This window comes from Xenopus laevis, chromosome 2S (assembly GCF_017654675.1).
Source record: "Xenopus laevis strain J_2021 chromosome 2S, Xenopus_laevis_v10.1, whole genome shotgun sequence".
NCBI classification, from domain to species: domain Eukaryota; kingdom Metazoa; phylum Chordata; class Amphibia; order Anura; family Pipidae; genus Xenopus; species Xenopus laevis.
The window spans coordinates 58773073-58792863 of record NC_054374.1 but is presented as its reverse complement, the minus strand read 5'-3'; the positions used below and the strand labels follow the sequence as shown (position 1 = coordinate 58792863).

General features: G+C 36.7%; 1 protein-coding gene across 3 annotated transcripts; it reads right to left on the bottom strand.

Annotated features, from left to right (window-relative positions):
* Nucleotides 1-779: 779 nt before the first annotated feature.
* On the bottom strand, nt 780-18445 carry spdef.S (SAM pointed domain containing ETS transcription factor S homeolog). 3 transcript variants are annotated; one of them, XM_018249295.2, is made up of 7 exons: nt 17872-18443; nt 14218-14610; nt 12344-12541; nt 11131-11178; nt 4141-4293; nt 1587-1793; nt 780-1258 (listed from the first exon to the last, which is right to left on the bottom strand). In XM_018249295.2, exons 2-6 carry the CDS (start codon nt 14591-14593, stop codon nt 1615-1617), a joined length of 954 nt encoding a protein of 317 aa, XP_018104784.1. In that variant the 5' UTR covers nt 14594-14610; nt 17872-18443; the 3' UTR covers nt 780-1258; nt 1587-1614. The 3 variants fall into 3 exon arrangements, with proteins under 3 accessions (XP_018104784.1, XP_018104785.1, XP_018104783.1); XM_018249296.2 differs by having other exon boundaries at nt 780-1793; nt 11131-11175; nt 17872-18445; XM_018249294.2 differs by having other exon boundaries at nt 780-1793; nt 17872-18442.
* Between the last annotated feature and the right edge of the window lie 1346 nt (nt 18446-19791).

Genomic DNA, 19791 nt, shown 5'->3' with positions numbered 1-19791 from the left:
TCCAAATTATGAAAAGATCTGTTATCCAGAAAACCCCAAGTCCCTAGAATTTTGGATAACAGGTGCTTCTGTGCTTCTTTATGCTATTATAATATATATATATATATATATATATATATATATATATATATATATATATATATATATATATATATATATATATATATATATATAGTTTTGTCCTTTAATATTTGATCCTTAAAAAATGTAACACCTATACATGCCCTGAATCATGGAAGTCCCTATTCACAAGGCTTGAATCTTCCTTAGTCAGGAATGTACCACCCAAAGAATTTGCCCACTCATTGCAAACCAGATGTATAGAGACAGTTTTGGTGGTTATTTTTTTAATGTCTTAAGGTAACACTTCCTCTGTGCATTACAGCAGTCCTTCACTTGTTGTTAGAGCTGTAGCCAGTTTTTGAATTAATGCCATTGAAGTGGAATAAAGGTTAAAATCAAAATGTGTACAGTATTACTTATGTTATAGATAGGATATAGTGGGATATAGATGGTTCAACAACCCTATGACCTGCCCTGCTTCTCAAAGCATTTTGCCTAATCATTATTTGGCCCTATTCTTTTCAGACCGACTTGTGGTGTGGGGAGATTTCAACATCAGAACAGGGAAAGAAAGCAAGCTAGATGATGTGATATCCTTCAGGGTCACAGAGCTGCTGCATGTGAGCATATGCTCATGTACAGTAGCACTTTATCATAAATTGTGGACATTCCAGTCTCTATTTCCTCCTATAGAATCCAATGAATAAATGCACCAATTTATTGATAAAATTTTATAGAGTAATAGAATATTCAAAAATGCAGCTTGCAGCACGTACATTTAAAAAGCTAATATAACAATAATCCAGTGAGGGTGAAATCTTTAAAAACGACAGCCCTGTTATAAGGTTCTAGCTATACAAAATAAGGAGCGTTATTAATCTCTGCAAAAGAAAGTTGTGTTTTTTTAAAAAATAAATTAGTAAACAAGAGCAAAAATGCTTTGCTATGGCTTTGGATTTTGTAAATGATAGAAGGGAACAGTGGCTTTTTACTATAAGAAAATATTTATCATAAAGCTATTTCTTCACTGAAGGAATCCAGGTAAAGAAAATATGATATGCAGGCCTCTGAAATGCCTGATACTCTGGTGTTTTCAGGTATGTTCGCAAGGCTTTTTGGTCAATGTGTCCTGCCCTTTCCCTCCTCCTATTGTCCTCTCAGGTCACCGAGTACATGAGGTCTCAGATCAGTGAGTCTACATAAGAAAGGAGGAAAAGCAGATCACAAAGTGAAAGTAACTAGAGTGACAATTCAGGGTGTGGGAATGGGATGTTCTTCATAATGTTTTTTATAAGTGTCTTGAAGAGCAATATGGTGTCATTGAATTTGATGCTCTAAAATCCTTGATTACATTGTTAGAGGCAATCTTCACTGGAGGCAGTGTTTGCTGTGGTTAGTTTTCTTTTCTTTTTTACAAGCCATGCTCTGCATGCATATAAGCTTTAAAAGCTGCTTCAGTGGTGCAAGGAGCTGCTCTGCTCAGCATATAGCTGCTCCTTATTTAGTTCTTTGCTCTTCCTCACCTCTCCTTTCAAGTTCCTTCCTTCAGTATTACAGTGGGTGTACAAACTGATAGACAAGGCGCTGGGACACATCTGGCTTGCGGATAATCCCCTTTTTGTAGTACTGGCGAATAGAGCGGCTCAGTTTGTCATAGTTCATTGCTGGACGGTTTTTACGTATTCCCCAGAGGCGAGCAACCTGAGCAGAGTCTTCAATCTTAAAAATACCTGAATAAAATGGGGAGAGAATGACAACATTATTTTATTTCTTTTCACAATGCAGCTGCATACATCTTAAACACAATGCAGTGGCTGACAATTTGTCACCAGCAATAAAAATGCAGGACTGCAGGTAACATACTGTATCTCACGAAAGTATGTCTCCTTTGGAAATAACTGAAATCGTCAGTGGAAAACCAACGCATGGCTTAGTTCTTCCAAAGTCGCTCACAGTTGCCTCGGGAGAAAACTTCAAGCAACTTTGCTATATGTAGGTTTTACCTACATTTCTAATGGAGATGCATTTTCTGGAGATTTGTTGCCAGCAGTCGTTCATAAATAATCGCAGGAGACAAATCTCCTCGTTGGTCACTGCCCTTATTTGATATTAACATCAACAATGTAGGCTATTGAATGGAGCTTCCTGACTCTCAGGGGTGGATTAATGCACAGTCTACCCTAGGCTTTACCTTAGGGGCCCAGTGTGATCAGTGGCTTTTTTATAAATTATTATTTCTTTTAATATTTCTTTTTATTTGTGCTGCTGGGTTCAGTTAGGTACATCTGCTGGGAGTAGAAGGCAAGCAAGGTGTGTGTATGAATGCACCCGGATGTGTGCAGATCCAGTGACGTCACTGGTGCACGTCAACCCTGACCTAGCATAGACAGCTTTGATGTATGCGTGCCTGGATCTGCACGCGTCCAGACCCAGCAGTTGCCTAGAAGGGTGATCCTTTGTGGATGTAGCCTAGGGGTCCCTTATGTCATTAATCCGCCCCTGCTGACTCTGCTGGCCTGGTACCTGAATATTGTGTCAAATCTACTTTGTGTAGTGTTCTCCTTACAAGACCTGCGTTACCATTACTGTCATTGGATTCCTAAAGAGGGCACACAGAAATGGCAAGTTGGCAACTTGTCAAAAGGACATGAGCACAAGGATGGGGCTGCAACGCCCAGTTCTTAATACAACTACCTGGATACACCCTTAAAGGTTCTTGAAGGTGCTTGGCACTGGTACATGAGCCTTAAAAACTTTTTCAGAAGTTTTTTAGCAACATCACTTTAGATTTGCCAGCCCCGCAAGATTATTTGGTCAGGTATATTTACATCCCAGTGGGCAAATGGCATGATTGAACTGTAACTGGTCATGTGCCGGAAGAATAACGGGCGTGTACAGGGTGGGCCATGGGCATGGTCAACTATTACCCAACTGAGTATTGGGTGCCATTTTCCCAAGTCCATTTTGTCTACAAAATATACATTGTGTATACAAAAAATATTTGGATACATTCCCTATTTCTCTCATGGTAAATATATATTGTGGGCGTATATACTGGAAACAAGTATTTTTATTGAAGAGTGAGAACAAAATCAAGTTCTTGCACAAAATAGCACAAAACACATTCTGTAAATGTAAACTTTCTTTCCATCTCTCAAACTGTCTTTTCTCTCCGAAATGTATAGATTCCATGAAACAGAACCAGTGATGCTGAAGTTACATGCAAAATTAATTTTGTAAAAAAAAAAAAAGCTTGAACAAAATATATAATCGAATAATATTAAAGAAATTGTTTTTTAAAAAGAGCATACAGATGATAATTATAATACCTTAAGGCAATATGGCAACAGACATTACCTTCAACCCATTATTACAATGAATCTAATTAAAAATCTGACAAACTCTAAAGTAAATAAAACGCAAGATCTTTATTGCATTATATTAAAATTACCCTAAAATGAAATACATAGCCACTTATGGGTGAAGGGCCCCTCCATATAGTAAAATATATCAAACAGATATTTATAGTATCAATGTTAACTCAGTATATGTGACACATTTATAACTTTAAGTGTGTACACTACAGAACATTTTAATTTAAGCTGCCTCCAAGTGTACTCTTGTAGGAAACTACAATATGAAGTTGACTAACTTTAAATAGTTCCCTCACTTTAGTAGTGGCCTTTATAAACTTTTAGATGATTGTTAGGCCCCAATGTTTGGTCTCCTACTTGTTGTCCAGATGGGCCAGGTTCTTAATGATGTGGTAAGATATAGTTCAACTATAACATAATAGGAGAAGCCAATTGATTCAGCCCCTCCAGAGCAACATTGTAAGACAATGACATACATAGTGCTTTCTTGCCTTTTCTTTGCACATACTGTATATTTTTGGCTGTTTATTGTGCTGTACTGCTGGGTTTCATAGTTTCAAGAAATCCATCTGGCACCATTTTGAAATCCAGTAAGTGCAACTACAGTGCTTTATTGTGGAGCAACGTTGCTGCAATCACTTATCTCTCATGTACATAAACAGCAAAAATCAAACAAAATTTAAATGAAGATTGTATTTCATACCTTTCTCTTTGTTCAGCCAACGTATTGAGCGCCCATAACTGTGTGGCTTTAACAAAAGTTCTTTCAGGAATTGCCACAGATGAATGGGCTGCCCAGAACCTGAGGAGTCTACCTCAGTGTCTGCCCAGCACTCACCAACAACCCCACTTCCACCTAAAAGAAAACACAATTTAAAGCTGTTTTATCACATATGCTTTTATCACATATCGCCGGCCACTCTGAAGATTTTTTTGCAGGGGGGCTCGGCACACATATATATACATATATATATAAAAAAAAAATCTATGTAAAAAAATTCGAATTTTGAGCTATTTTTTTGTACTTTGACTAGGGAATAGTCCAAATTCGATTTGAATTTGAAAAAAAATCGAAAATTTGAATATATGACCCTAAGTACCTCATAAGGCTTTGATAGCCATTAGGAGTTGTCAGCTGTTAACAGCTGCAGAGCTTGATAACATCTTAGACACCCCTAACTATTGACTACTCAAAGCGACTAAGGATCTGAAAATGAATCTAACAAAACAGGGGAAGTCTAGTTTGCAAAACTGTTCCACCTTGCAACTTCTAATGTCAAGGAAGAGAGTACAAAAATATACGAATCAACTCAGCTGTATACAGAAGGGATTTACAAGCTGAAGCTGTGATCGTGCCAAAGGTGGTATTATTAAGTATTACATTACTGTATAATGTACAAACTTCTGCACATGCCATGGTTACTATTTTCTTTGCCCCTATGTTTTAAAGTTCATCATGAAATAAAATGTTCATTAATATTTGCAAATATGTTGTTTTTTAACACACTCTGATTCATAAAATAGTTGCTTACTACTTTTCACGTACGCATTCTACTTATTATGTAATTTGGCAAGGGGTGCCCAAACATTTGGGTTACTGTATAGCTATATATTACACATTTCCAGTGATATTAAAATTATATGTTGTTTGTTTAATGGGAGGGGAACCTCCTGCCCTCCATCTGTTGTTGACCTACCAATATAGTTTGCTACTAAAAACCTGTAAAATGTAGTTCTCTGACAGCAAATATATATTCCTTATTCACTAACTTATTCACTAAAGGCCATCTTTATGAAAGTCCATTTTAAGCAAATTGGTTCTACATTTAAAAAAGTATTTCCTCTATCTCCTTTTATAATAAAATAGTATTTTGTACTTGATCCTTACTAAGCTGCATAAATCCATAATAATGGCAACACAATCCTCATGGGTTTATTTAATGTTTAAATGCTTTTTAACAGACTTAAGATATGGTGAGCAATTTGAGGGCAGATTATGTAGCAGAAAACACAGAAACACCCTCTATTTATAAAAATATATATATATACTTAAATCCACTAACAATGGCTTTTAGCTACATTTCCCCAATTCACACTATGCATTCTTTTTTGTAGTTAATTCAATTACTGTTGAAATAGCTACCTGTATGTACTTAACAATTGCCTTCCTTGCTGAAGCTGACTACATGTACAATTGAAACGATGTGGCAGTTTTCAGTCTCTACAGCCTAGGCTCCAATACCACAAAGTCTTACACGCTCTGTTTTTAGCAGACATTTTAAAAAAGTGTGCAAGGCACTGTGTGAACTGGAGTTAGTTAGAGGATATAGCAAGGAACAGACAGATAATGCTGTGAACAGCAATTACATTTGCAATCATAAAATGTTCATTTATTTTGGAATGTTGCTACACAGCTTGTATCCCAGCAGATCATAGGGGATTTGCATTTTCTCTGCTGGTGAAAAAAACCAAGATTTTTTACATAAACCTTACATTTTTTATTATTATGTAGGGGAAAGTGCAAAAACAGACACAAACTGTCCCCTGGCACACCACCCAGTTTGAATTGTAGTAATAGACGGCACCAATCATTGGTATGTTGTCTTAAAATGCCTTTATTGGGACATAGGCTCTGACCCCAAACACCCGGCAACGTTTCAGACCTCTCACGGTCTTGTGGCTTGAGAAAAGACAGTGAGAGGTCTGAAACGTTGCCGGGTGTTTGGGGTCAGGGCCTATGTCCCAATAAAGGCATTTTAAGACAACATACCAATGATTGGTGCCGTCTATTACTACAATTTGAATTGATGAACGGATTGGAAACCGTTGGACGTGCATCATACTAAAGTACTTTGGAGGTGAGGGTGCTGACTGTGAAAATTGTGAAATTGACACCACCCAGTTTGCACATCAGGATGGTATAGGTGGGATGCAATGGAGCAATGAAAGGTGTTATACAGAGCCATGTGCAAGTGGTAAATGAATTGATTTTAAGGGGCACTAAATGCCTTTGATCATAGTATATACGTCCTTATGTATTTTAATAGACACTTAGTAGGCTGTGTTTCTATCATTATAAATATGTGTATTTTTTTGTGTTGAACTGTTTGTAATTCAAGATAATAACATATAAAACTGCATATTATAATATACTGTACAGCAAAATGGTGCAGTTTGTTTGAAAGTAATCCATTGCTAATATGTAAAGCTGAACACTGGAAGGGATGCACTTTAGAGCATCCAGGGTCATCATAAGGTAGCTGCTTCTGAAACATACAGTCAGATAACCAACAATCTGCTTTAACAGAACAAAATAACATTTGGTGTACAAACACACCAAAGTAGAACTGCAGCTCTCATGATTTTTGTTAAAGTAAAATTATAAACTGTTGAAGAAAATGCTTTTGTGTAATTAGATTGTTGTGGCGTAGTGCAAGGCAACAGTGCGAGATTTGCAGGTCTACATTGGTATGCGTGTCCACTAGAAGTTTTTTTTTCAAGTTACATCTCACAGCAGTAAGTGCATCCCTAATTGTTTATTTTTTAATTAAATTCTGCTTTAACAGAGTTCCCTGAATTCAATTTGAATGTCCACCTTTATTTTGCATGACATGAATTTCGATATTGTCAAAAAAAAACAGTTTCTCTGCTTTATTGTTATCACTGTTTAATAATATTAATACTGAAATTTCCTAATACTGGAATGAATGGAAGAGCCAGCAAGGAGAACTGCCCTGGACTCTGACTGAACAAACTCTGGTATTATCCCTGTTTGGCTGGAGCTTACTTTAGAATACTCTGGGTACATGGGATGTTTATAATTATTAGTTTTCTTAACTTGAATGCAGTGCTGATGGGCTTATTTGAGCGTTCTAGAGGAACCAAATTTGAAAGGCTCCAAATTAAACAATCCATTTTTTTTGTTACAGCACTAGGCAATTTATAGTTTGTTTAATGGGAGGAGAGCCTCCTGCCCTCCAGCTGTTGTTGACCTACAATACACCTTACTACAACAAACGTCTAGAATTCCTTCCTCTTATATTGTCAGCACTTGCGGCAAATAGTTATTCCTTATTCACTAACTTAATTTATATTTTAATTGTCATTATTACAAAAAGGTCTCCTCTCACATTTTCTGGTAATAAGGGGAGATTGTGTAGCAGAAACCCTGAAACAGCTTCTATTTAAAATTCTCTAACTGTGGGGCTTTTAAGTCAAATTTTGTCACTTCACCCTTGTTGCTGTGTATGAAAGCAGACTCCAGAGCAGTAACGGGTAAGGTTTATTATCTGTACCACAGATATTGGACAGTTATCATTTGGAACAACAGAAACTTGCCATCTGGTATGGTATCTGATTGTTTTTACTTTAAAGGTCAGTATTTAATTCTCAGCGACCTAGTAATATCAAAAAATGAAAGTGTTTTAAATTTATAATGTATTGTTGCCCTGCACTGCTAAAATTAATCTGCTTTAAAAACACTACTTGTATATACAAACAAGCCAATGTGTGGCAATGGATTTAAAAAAAGCTCAATGGCAGATAAGCTTTGTAGAACCCAATTACATTCTACAGCTTGTAGCCTGAACCTTTTCTCCTTAAAATGGCTGCTCCAAAGGCTTCTAAGCAGCTTATTTATATAAACTATAATAGTAATTTGAAGCAAACACATCAGTTTGACCAGTGCTGGGCAACAGTACATTATATTTTAATTACTTTGTCATCCTGTGATTAATCTCCTCTATAACTTTTATGGTAGACTTTCCTTCTCCTTTAAAACACTTTCATTTTGGTGTTACTGTATCTTTAACCTTAATAACACATCTAGTATAAGTAGACTAAGAATAAGTGCATTTCATTTGTACGGCAAACCTATAAAAAACATTTGTCATCAGATGATAGAGTAAACACAATCATATCGGTATCTGTGTTTAAGAATTTCGTGAGCCATGACATCAGAAGTGATGATGTATTGTTTGTCCTTTGACACTTCAGCACATAAACACACGTAGGCATGTTCCCATTTAAAGGTTCCCATATTTAAAGACAGTATATTTATATATATACACACCAAAGTGAGTTGACAGCACTCTAAGGAAGTTTTGAGGCAAAGGTTTCAGCAAACAAAATGTAGGTTTATTGGTTCCAACGTTTCATCAGGGAAACTGAAACGTTGGAACCAATAAACCTACATTTTGTTTGCTGAAACCTTTGCCTCAAAACTTCCTTGGAGTGCTGTCAACTCCCTTTGGTATCTATATATATTCGGACTGGCACCCAGGTTCTATTTTTGGCTAATGGTGTGCGCTCTGCCTGCATGTTATATACAGTATATGTTTGTGTGTGTGTGTGTTTTATTTATAAGCAGACTTTTGAATTAATTCTGAAACACATTAATATAGGGTATTCTGCTGTTACTTGTGTTTATTGTAAAAATGTGTGTTCTAAGCTGCAGACCATGACCATAAAATATTATTGAACTAAAACTACTAGAATACGGCAAAAACCAAACTGACCCGCGACTGAATCACAAGAGAGGTCCATAAAGATTTTGCACCATTATACACTCAATGTGCTCCATGCTCATGTGCTCCATGCTGCAAGATTCATTCAGGTGCCACCACACTCCCACCTCTTTCTGTCTCATAACTTGCTAGTATGTGAGTACATTTTAAAATACACAGATTCTTACTCTACCTGATGGTTTGTATTTTAAAATGTCTTTTGTTATTTTTCACAAACCTGATAAACCTACCACACAATTATTATAATAACACAATTGTCTAGTTTTGTGACTCTTTATAAAGCTATTATTATAAAGTATAAAGTAATTGTAGGCATACCATATTATCTGTTCCGGAAAAAGAGTCTCTGAGACAAAATGTACATCTATTCTATATATATATATTATTTACTATAAAATGATTCTATCTGGGGACAAACAATCGGATAATTCCATTTAGGAGCCAGCACAGAAGTGGCCACATCTAAGTTAAATATGAATTAAATTCCAATTAATGACACATAGCAGATTATAGATTAGTCCTGAATCTAGTGCCCTGTTAGGGTGATGGCACACAGCCTGCTGTAGAATGTTCTATTACCGCACACCTCCTTCCACTTTTCTGCGTGGTGGTGCTGGTCCTCCGTTGACCTAGCCCGGTCTCCTTACTGCTTTGTAATTTCAAAAAACGGTCCGCACACACCAATATTGCAGTCGGGGATTGTGCCCCTTTTATTAATGCCACCAACAATCAACGTTTCGGGGGGAACACAGCCTCCCTTCTTCAGGAAGAAGGGAGGCTGTGTTCCCCCCGAAACGTTGATTGTTGGTGGCATTAATAAAAGGGGCACAATCCCCGACTGCAATATTGGTGCGTGCGGACCGTTTTTTGAAATTACAACACAGCCTGCTGTATCATCATAAACATAAACATGTGAGTTATGCAAGCATTGTCTAGCATCTAAACAAACTAAAGGTCTTTTGAAGACAAGTGCTATGCCTTTTGGTCACAATCAACAAAGGTTTGGAGAAAAAAAATAGCAGTCTTAGATGAAAAAAACACCTTGCAAACGGTTAAACGTCGATGTGGATCTGCAGTATTACAGTATACTTTGTGGTTGTGTGGCAGCCAGTAGGAAAACAAACAATATACGTGCAACTGGAAGAATGGATTTCACTAAATCTCAGCAAATTCTGGATGTAAAACAGTCAGCCAAGTATCTGTAGCTGAAAAGGGGAAGGCTATTATAACAAGACAATGAACATAAAATACCTCAAAATGAGCCACCATGAGCTACATGAAGAAAAGCAAGCCGAAGGTTGTGGAATGGCCCACCCAATGCCCTGGCTTAGACATCATTTAAAATCTGTGAGTAGATATCAGTGTCCTAACTAAGTAAAGCCGACCACCAAACAATTCAGGGGCCCTGCTCACAAACTGAAACATGTAGTCTCCCTCCTCTTTGCTCCCACCTTAGCTCATTTGACCATTTATTAATTTGCAGCTGGGGAAGAAGGTTGTAGAAAAGAAGTGGTAAGACATGAGGAGGGAGAATCTTTCAGCAGACCTTGCGACCAATTGCGACCAGTCATGGGGTCTGCTGTATGGTAGTTACACCACTGGTAAAAGATCTCAGAATTATAGACCTGTAAGAGTGGGCAAAAATCAAGAAATGTTGATACAAAAGGAGTTTACAATCTGTGATCTTTGCCATAGAGGGAGTAACTAAATAGTAACTTAGTAGGGTCTTCAAACTTTTGCATACACCGCAATTATACCGTATAGTCTTTGTTGCCAGGTTTTAATGTTTGTTAAATAAAATATAACTGTGCATAAATATTTTCATTAACAAATTTAATAAACTTAATATGTAATGTGTTACGTTCGCAGTAGAGGGTTCAGCATTTACAGTACGAATACAAAAATAAAATATTTATTGTGGAGACACATAAGCCATGTGAGTACAACTACATGTTTTACACTGTACAAGTTTTACTGTAACCAGGCTGAATATGACTTCTCTGAACATGAGTGCTGACTTACAATAACTGTATTACACCTTGACAAAGGTCTCAAGAAAGACCCAATTATTTGAAAAACAAAAAAACTTCACCATATTTTAAAGCCCATACACATAGTCATTACAATTTTGAGTTTACATGAATAAATTGCAAGATTCTCATTCTTACCACAATATCTCAGTTCTCCTGGTCCTGTCTTTTCTTTCATCCATGCTGCTGTATAAAGAAGATGGAGAGTATGAATCTATGCAATGTAAAGGGTATGGATTCCATACAAATCAGATTAGGAAAGACCACACATAGAGGTACATTAGGTTGGATATATATTGTGGCTTATATACTCAAAGCTGTCTAGTCACAATAATAAACATACAGTTGGGGGCAAATTTACTTAAGGTCGAATTTCGAGGGTTAATTAACCCTCGATATTCGACTGTTGAAGTTAAATCCTTCGAATATCGAAGTCGAAGGATTTAGCGCCATTTGTTCGATCGTTCGATTCGAAGGATTTTAATCCATCGATCGAACGATTTTTGTTCGACCAAAAAAAGATAGCTAAGCCTATGGGGACCTTCCCCATAGGCTAACATTGACTTTGGTAGCTTTTAGGTGGCGAACTAGGGGGTCGAAGTTTTTTTTTTTTCGACTATCGAATGGTCAAATAGTCGAACAATTTTTAGTTCGAACCGTTCGATTTGAAGTCGAAGTCGTAGTCGAAGGTCGAAGTAGCCCATTCGATGGTCGAAGTAGCCAAAAAAAACATTCGAAATGCAAATTCCTTCACTTCACTCGAGCTAAGTAAATGGGCCCCTAAATGTCCAAGATATTTATTGCCAAGTTCTACGTACAATTTTTAATGATCTTATGTTGTTTTTAAATATATTTTTTATCTTATCAATTTAAAATATTTCTACATAAAAAGACTGACATGGATTTACTGACTGGATTAGGGTTGGCATTAGGAGTAGGCAGAAGAGGCAGCAGCCTCATGTGCATTATTAGAAGGGGATAACTTTTATTTAAATATCTGTGCCCCTTTTCTAATATCACAAATCACCTACTTGCCTCTTTCTCCATGTGCTTATGTGAAACGTTTGCTTGCTACTCAGCTCAGGCCTGACAAGTAAAAGATTGTACAGAGATGAAGACAAGCAGATGACGTGTGATTTTAGAAAAAGGGGGGTTGAAGAAGTGTAATGTATCTAGTGTGCTAAATTACCTAGGCCCTGCTCTAGACTAAACAATATGTACAACTTAAGCCAAGGTACAACCAATAAATTGAGTAAATTACACAGCCCTATATCTTTGGTGAATTATAACCTTATTTATGACAGTTTCTCCCAAAATTGTATATGACTAATATTTTCTCCTTCATTTTCACCTGATTTCCAAATATCTAGGTGAGCATATAGAACATCCCCACACAATGGTGATCTTTCTCTGAAGTTTTCTTCACTCAGAGCACAGAGATCCTTCCCCGTCAGCTCTTGAAAACTGCGACCAACCTGCGGGAGGCGGTATTGATGTTCTGTCCAAAGAATCCACTTCTGCACATTACCTGCAGACCACTCCATTGGGTCTGTGGAAAAAAGGAGGAGAAATAGTGTTACATTAAAAGTGGCAAAGAGCAAAACAATGTGCACAAATAAGAATAAAAATACACATGCAATGTAATATTCTCTCTTAAACTGTTATTGCATTGCGAATTTTAATAGCAAATTGTCCACTTTTAAGAAGTGCTTGAAGGTTCTTCCAGTGTAGTAAGATGTCGCTAAACAGTTTCCGGGTTTGCAAAAGCTATATTAAACTCACACAAAAGAAAATTTATTCGCACAAAGGCATAACTTTTCACCTTGCAAATATTTTTTCCATTACCGACTTTTATTACATTCCTCCATATGTTTTGTATAGAAAGACGATCCTTAAAGCAACAGTAATACAACAAAGTGAACGATTTGAAAGTAATTAAAATATAATGTACTGTTTCCCTGCACTAGTAAAACAAATATGTTTGCTTCAGAAACAGGACTATAGTTTTAATAAACAAGCTGATGAGTAGGTAGCAATGAAGACAGTTGAAATAGGGCTAAATGGCACAGGCTAAATAACAGATAAGCTCCGTAGTACACCATTATCTTCTACAGAGCTTATCTGCTACATAACCTGAGCCTTTTCTGCTTTGAATGGTTGACCCTGGCTACATCTTATTTATATATTACTTTATAACTTTAGTAGTGTTTTTGAAGCAAACACACCAGTTTTACCAGGGCAGGGCATTATATTTTAATTTAGTTAAAACTCATTAATTTTTCAGAGGAGGACTGATCCTATTGGATCCTATTTTCACAGGTTTTCGGATTTCTTTTTACTACGAATTGTCCGAAAAACTCTCATTTTTAGAGGTTTTCGAGGTATTTGGGTTTTTTTCGTGTACCATTCAGCCCTTTTTTTCGTTTTTACTTTTTTTTTATATGGATCTGTTAATAAATTCAATGATAATCGTTGTTTTAGAGTTTAGTCATAGTTTCAAAAACTCCAAAACCACTAAAATTCAAACTTCAATAAAAACACCTCCACAATAAATTGTATTTTTATGCATATTCTTTATTTTAACTATTTTATTTTGTCCCTATGTCTTTTTTTTCCATTTAGCACAGTGTAGCCTTCCACTTCAAATAAAATACTTTCAATATGCACGTTGCACATAAAGTCACATGCACACAAATTACATATGGACTGACGCTCTCACAGATTAGTTTCACCCGCCTACCCAACCAAACTCGCTTTCCTACTTCACTGCTTTGAATATTCTGTGTCTGGAGGGGTGGTGAACATTATGGTTAGGAGTTGTAACTGTTTATACCTCAGGGGGTAACTGATATGTATTTTGTGTTTATAAAGATGCTGTTTTTTGCACACTGTTCTTTAAAACAACAATCCAATATATATATAATTTATATATATATATAATATATATAATTTTTAAAGCTGCTGATATTATTGATATATTTATTTTATACGATTTTTTCTATAGTCGTTCATTTCTCTAGTGCTCCATACACAGGTTAAAACAATTACTGATTTACAGTGATATAACGAGTTATAGGTAAAAAAAATGTGTGCATGTGTAATTATATAATATATAGACATAAAATAGGCTTCAATAATTTACAATATAAATGCATATACATACAATACATATATATACATTTGAAACTAATACAATAAAAATTAAGTTCCAATGCAGTTACTAACCTGCAGAAATGTTGAGAAGTTTGCATGCAGTCTCAATATCTTTCAATACTTCTCCTACCACCATGGTCTGCATTTGCTCCAGGGAGTGGTCTTCAAGGTGTAGTGAGGTTTGATACTCCAATTCATGATGGAGTCCCTGGCTGTCTATAACAGGACATTGCTCTGGCTCCTTTGTACCTTCCCCTCTGTGAACAACTTGCATCAGCCCTTTGGGTGCCCAGCTTCCCCCCTCACCTGCATAAAGCATGTCACAGAATGGCAGGTAGTACCCTGGTGCACCCTCATCGGATGCTTTGTCCAAGCTAGTGAGGGTTGAATCCTGTAGGGCTAGTCTGGAGTGTGTAACAGATGGAAGGTTTGCACTATTGCTGCCCATTTTGCAGGTGACAATATCTGTGGGATGGATAGAAACATTTTCTTAACTCATAGCATACCTCAAATTTTAACAACCTTCTCCCTCTTTGGTAGTAAATGTTTTTTGTTAAGCAGAACTAAAGCCTAAAATGAATATGCCTAGAAATGCTAACGGTACCATACTGTCAGAGTCCACATATTAGATTGTTACACCAGTGGCACTGCACACAATTAAGGGGTTATTTACAATAAGGCTGCATCGATGTGGGCTCCATTTTGGAGGACAGAGAACTGCAGAATGCACTTTGAATCAAGCACAGTCTGTGTTAGGTAGTGGTTGATTGAAGGGGGGTGGGCAGGGAGAGGTACAAAGGCACCCTCCGTCCTGCTCCATACCTTGCACATCATTCAGAGGTGTAAGGTACAGACAGGGCCGGAACTAGGGATGGGCAGAGTAGGCACGTGCCTAGGGCGCAAAGCTTGGGGGGCGCCAGGCACGTACCTTCTCTGGCGCCTACCTATGTTTTGACAATTCACCCATGCGCGCCATGTCAATTCGCGCGTGTGCACACGGCAATCCGTGCATGCATGTGCCTAGGGCACCTGGCCAGCCTGGCCTGGCTCTGGGTACAGAGTGACATTAGAGGTTTTTCTGCATCCGGGCCTTGTCCTGACTGCCTGCCCTAAAGGGCTGAGCTGTGACTTCTGGCGCTACATACAAAGAGCAGCCAAGTTTGCCACCTGCCCAGTTTTGACCCAGACAGCTTGGTTTTTGGGAGGGATGTCGAGGTTGAAATTGCCAGCCTGGTTTTCCAACCCAGTGATGTCACCACCTGTCCCGTCTCAATAAAACCCAAAAGTGGCAATTCTAAGAGCAGTACACCTTCAGGGGATTGGTAAATGACCCCTTAATTGTGGTTTGAACAGCTGTTGAAAAGCAAAGCTAAATATGAGCAGAAAAATAAGTTATAAGTTCTAAAGAGTGGGGTTGTCTTTACCACCTGTATCAGTTGTTATTTGTATATAATACTGTATATATTGTACATGTAAATGCCTTCTATTGTGCAGTCTGGGACCTTTAATATTTTGGCCCTTTATGTGTTAATAATCATAATGCAGATATAAGTATTATGTTATAGAACCAGTTGATAATCATTGTTGATGTAGAATGCACTGGTTTTTATGCAATTGCATTCAAATGTCAATTAATTACTAATTAATCTTGTATTGAAAATTTTCTGATGTCTGAGTTCTCTTATCGAAATAACCCGTTATCCAGGAAGCTACATTGTTCATATATTTTGTATATTATAACTCCCCAAGCTCAGGTGACAGAAAGCAGCACAGAGCATATGATCAGCAGAAAAGAAGATAGGCATTTACTGGGGCATCTTTGGAGGCACATATTCATTGAAAGGGGCTTTACAGGCCTTGGGCTGGTACGAAAGGTCAAAACAAAAGGTGTAGCGTTTTATAACCTAAAATTTTGTTCAGGTTTAGCTCTCCTTTGACAACTTATAACATTGTCAAACTCCTGAGTGTCATAATGTCTGTGCTGCACGTAGCTTCAGTGCCTGTTATTGCACTCTTCACAAAATGGATTAACTTTAATTGACATTTTTAATAATCTTTACAACCCAGGCAATGTTGCAAAAACTTAGAGAATAAAACACTACATGGTGAGTGCTTTTTGTGCTTTAAATCCTGTATATGTTGCTAAGTGGTGTTTAAAATGCTGAAATCCCATATATTCCAGTGGCTGAGCAGAAATAAAGAAACTTCTAAGCCTGTTAAAGGGACCACTCTTTCAAAGAGATAAAACTGTGGCGAATGAGGAAGCTGAGAGAAATGTTCTACGGTCAGATGGTTTATCCCCACAGAGTGTTGCAACCATAATACTTTAGTTACTATCAAACATGTTAACTGGACTAGTTCTATATCTAATATGCATGAAAATGTCAGTAGCTCATGATTTTGTGATAGATATAACACTTTGCAAGCAGAAACCATGATATTCTAAGAGAGTTAAGTGTTGCAGTAACATATAGATGCAGATAGAATATATATAAAAAAACAAAGAGTGTAGGACCACAGCCTGTAAATCCTAAAAAAGCAATTAAAGGGAAAAAGCTGACCAAAAAAAATTAACATTTTATTTATGAGAAACATACTAAACCACTGTCCACCATAAATAGTCTGATAAACAAATAAAATAGACTAGTTATACCTCTGCATTCTTATGGACAGGACTTGTTTTGTAAAAACCACAATAAAAATGTAAAAAAGCATGCCTTGGAAAGCATTCAAATTCGAATGAGCCCAGACCAGATTGTTCTCTCCACAAGGACATGGTGACACTGGATCACAAGCAGGGACACACAGAGACAGAATCACCTGCCTGAGCTGCTGTTTTATCTATAGACCACTTTGTTTTATTGACCCTTTAGTGTTTCTGCTGTTGTTTTTTTAAAGCATCATTCATTTTTTAGCTTTTATAGTAATAAACAATTATTTGAGCTCCATGTAATGGATAATAAGGAAATGCCACCACTGTTCTGTTCTTCAAACCATTTTGCAACTTCATGTTAGCCTTACAGAATTAAAGCAACAGCACTATACTGTATTTTATCATGGGGGCTGAAATTTCCATCACACTTTGAGGTTTTGTTTTGTATTTACATAAATATAATATTGATTAATAGGTAAACAGGTACATTCCCACACCATCATATATAAGACATATTGATATGCTAGCAGTTTAATTTCAAAGTAAACATGTCTGTAAGATTGCATAGCAAGTAAAAAGCCATGTTGTTGACTGTGATGACTGTATCAGTATCAGCCTAATACATAACTCTTACTAAGTACTGTTTTACCACAGATTATGGGATCTTAGTTAATGGGACCAACCCTGCAGAAATAAACTGATAAGGATCTTCAAAAAAAAATCCCAAAATACATCTCTGCCTTTTATCCTATAATACTCAGAAATTCACCCATATTTGACATAAACACGCAATATAACAATTTATAATTGCAGAACGTGTATTCTATAGCATAGCAAATAACCTGCAAAAGGACACGAACATTATTTAAAGAGCTTAAAGCTGTAAAGAGTTAGCAACAACTTTGTTAGTATAGCACAAAACAAATAACAGGACATATACCATGTAACACACCAAGAAATAAACAGCTGCTAAAATGGAGAAATTACAATGTAGATTAATAATAAAAATTATTTGGCCTGTGTAATGATCTTACTCCTCATGAATTGTATCCAGCAGATAGTTTGAGCATTACCTGTTGATATGAGAAGTGTTGCTTGTGGGATGTTACTTGGACATATGTGGCAACTCTGTGACACCACAGTTACTGCCACTGTTACCTCTCTCCACTTTCTGCCTCCCTCTCTTTCCTTTGCTCTCCCTCCTCTTTTCCTCTAACTCCTCTCTCCTCCCTCTGTCTCTCGCTGACGATGCTTTAAATCCTGGAAGAGACACGTGTCCAGTAACTGATGTCTTCGTCTTTCTTCCTCCTTCTACCTTTACTCTGTTTTTTATTTCTTCACGTTTTACTTTTCCTTCAGGTTTACTTTTCCTTTACTTTTTTTATCTGCTTAATTCACCATTTTTTTTACTAATCCCCCCTTTAGCCTTTTTCTCTGCTCTTTTGCTCTCCTTTTTCTCCCTGCTTTTTTTATTCACCTAAGTATTCCCCTTTTCCTTTTTTCTTTTCTTTCAAAAATCAGGCTTCCTTCTTTATACTATATCTTCACTACTATTGCTCCTGTCAAATGTCTCTCTACACTCTTACTCTCTCACTGCCTCTGTTTCTTCCCTCCACTCTCTCGTTGAACCATCATAGTTTATATAGTACTGTCCCGTACCTGTGTAAACACACCCTGTGTGTGCTCAAATCTAACAGGTGCAGGACCTGCCCGCTTAACCCTTACATAACACATAAGCACCTATTCTTTGTCATACACGTTAGTACTTGCACACAGAGATAGCAAAACTTCCTAACACAGAAAAACTAGCAGTGTTAATGAAACCCACTGAAAAGAATGTACATTGACATCGAAATGGCTTGAGGGTGCTTAATGATTATCTTATAATCACTATAAATACACATTTGCACACTAAATACACGCCCTTTCTGTCTTTTCCCAGACATACTAGCCAAATGGAATAGTAACAAAATAGCATTTGTAAAGGTGACTGATAGAAAGATGTATAAAAAGATTTAAACTAACACAATACACACATCACCATCCACACAAAAACACACAAAATGCCGTATTTCATTTATTTATGTGCCAAGGAGGAGACCCAGGTGCAAAAGATACAAAAAGGTAAATTAAGTAAATCTGTTATCACTTCTCATGGGTCATTCTGAACTTTTTTTTTACAGGTTTATAATCAATAACAGACATAGCATAAGTAATAATCAATGACATACTTAGCATAAGTAATAATCGATAACAGATATAGAATGATGCTATTACCTTAAGGGCCATATTTATAACTTTGGGGGATGGTTCCCGGGTGTGTGTGTAGAAAAGAAAATGCTTGGACAAAGCTTTCTTTAGACTGTTAAATGACCATTAATCATTACAAAAACCTGTTGGATTTATGTTTGTTTAGTTACCATCAGTGTACAGTTATGGGATCCGTTATCCAGAAAACTCGGAATTAAGGAAAGCATGTCTCCCATAGACTCCATTAAGATCAAATAATCCACATTTTTAAAACTGATTTCCTTTTTTCTCTGTAATAATAATACAGTACCTTGTACTTGATCCTTTCTTTGATATAACTAATCCTTATTTGAAGCAAAACCAGTCTATTGGGTTTAATTAATGTTTACATGATTTTGTAATAGACTTAAGGTATGATGATAAAAATTATGGAAAGATCCGTTGTCCATAAAAACCCCAGGTCCCGAATATTTGGATCACAGGTCCCATACGTGTATTGTTTTTATTATTAAAAAGAACCAAAAAAGGTGGATTAAAAAATTGCTTGCTTAAAATTAAATTTATGGGAAATGTAATTCTTGTAACAGACCCCATTCCTCTAAATATTTAATTCAAATATTTCTGATTATTGGGAATTCTCCACCATATACTGAAATTATTTGCTGAAATAGTACAAAACACTCATTATCTTCATTAGCCTATGAAACTGATGTGTCATCAAAAGCCCTGCAGTTCTCTCTTGC

Coding starts and splice junctions, on each gene's coding strand:
- spdef.S (XM_018249295.2), bottom strand. CDS start 14,593: ATGGGCAGCAATAGTGCAAACCTTCCATCTGTTACACACTCCAGACTA. Junction 12,542..14,217: donor ACTTCTCAACATTTCTGCAG/GTTAGTAACTGC, acceptor TTTTTTCCACAG/ACCCAATGGAGTGGTCTGCA. Junction 1,794..4,140: donor TTGGCTGAACAAAGAGAAAG/GTATGAAATACA, acceptor CATTTTATTCAG/GTATTTTTAAGATTGAAGAC.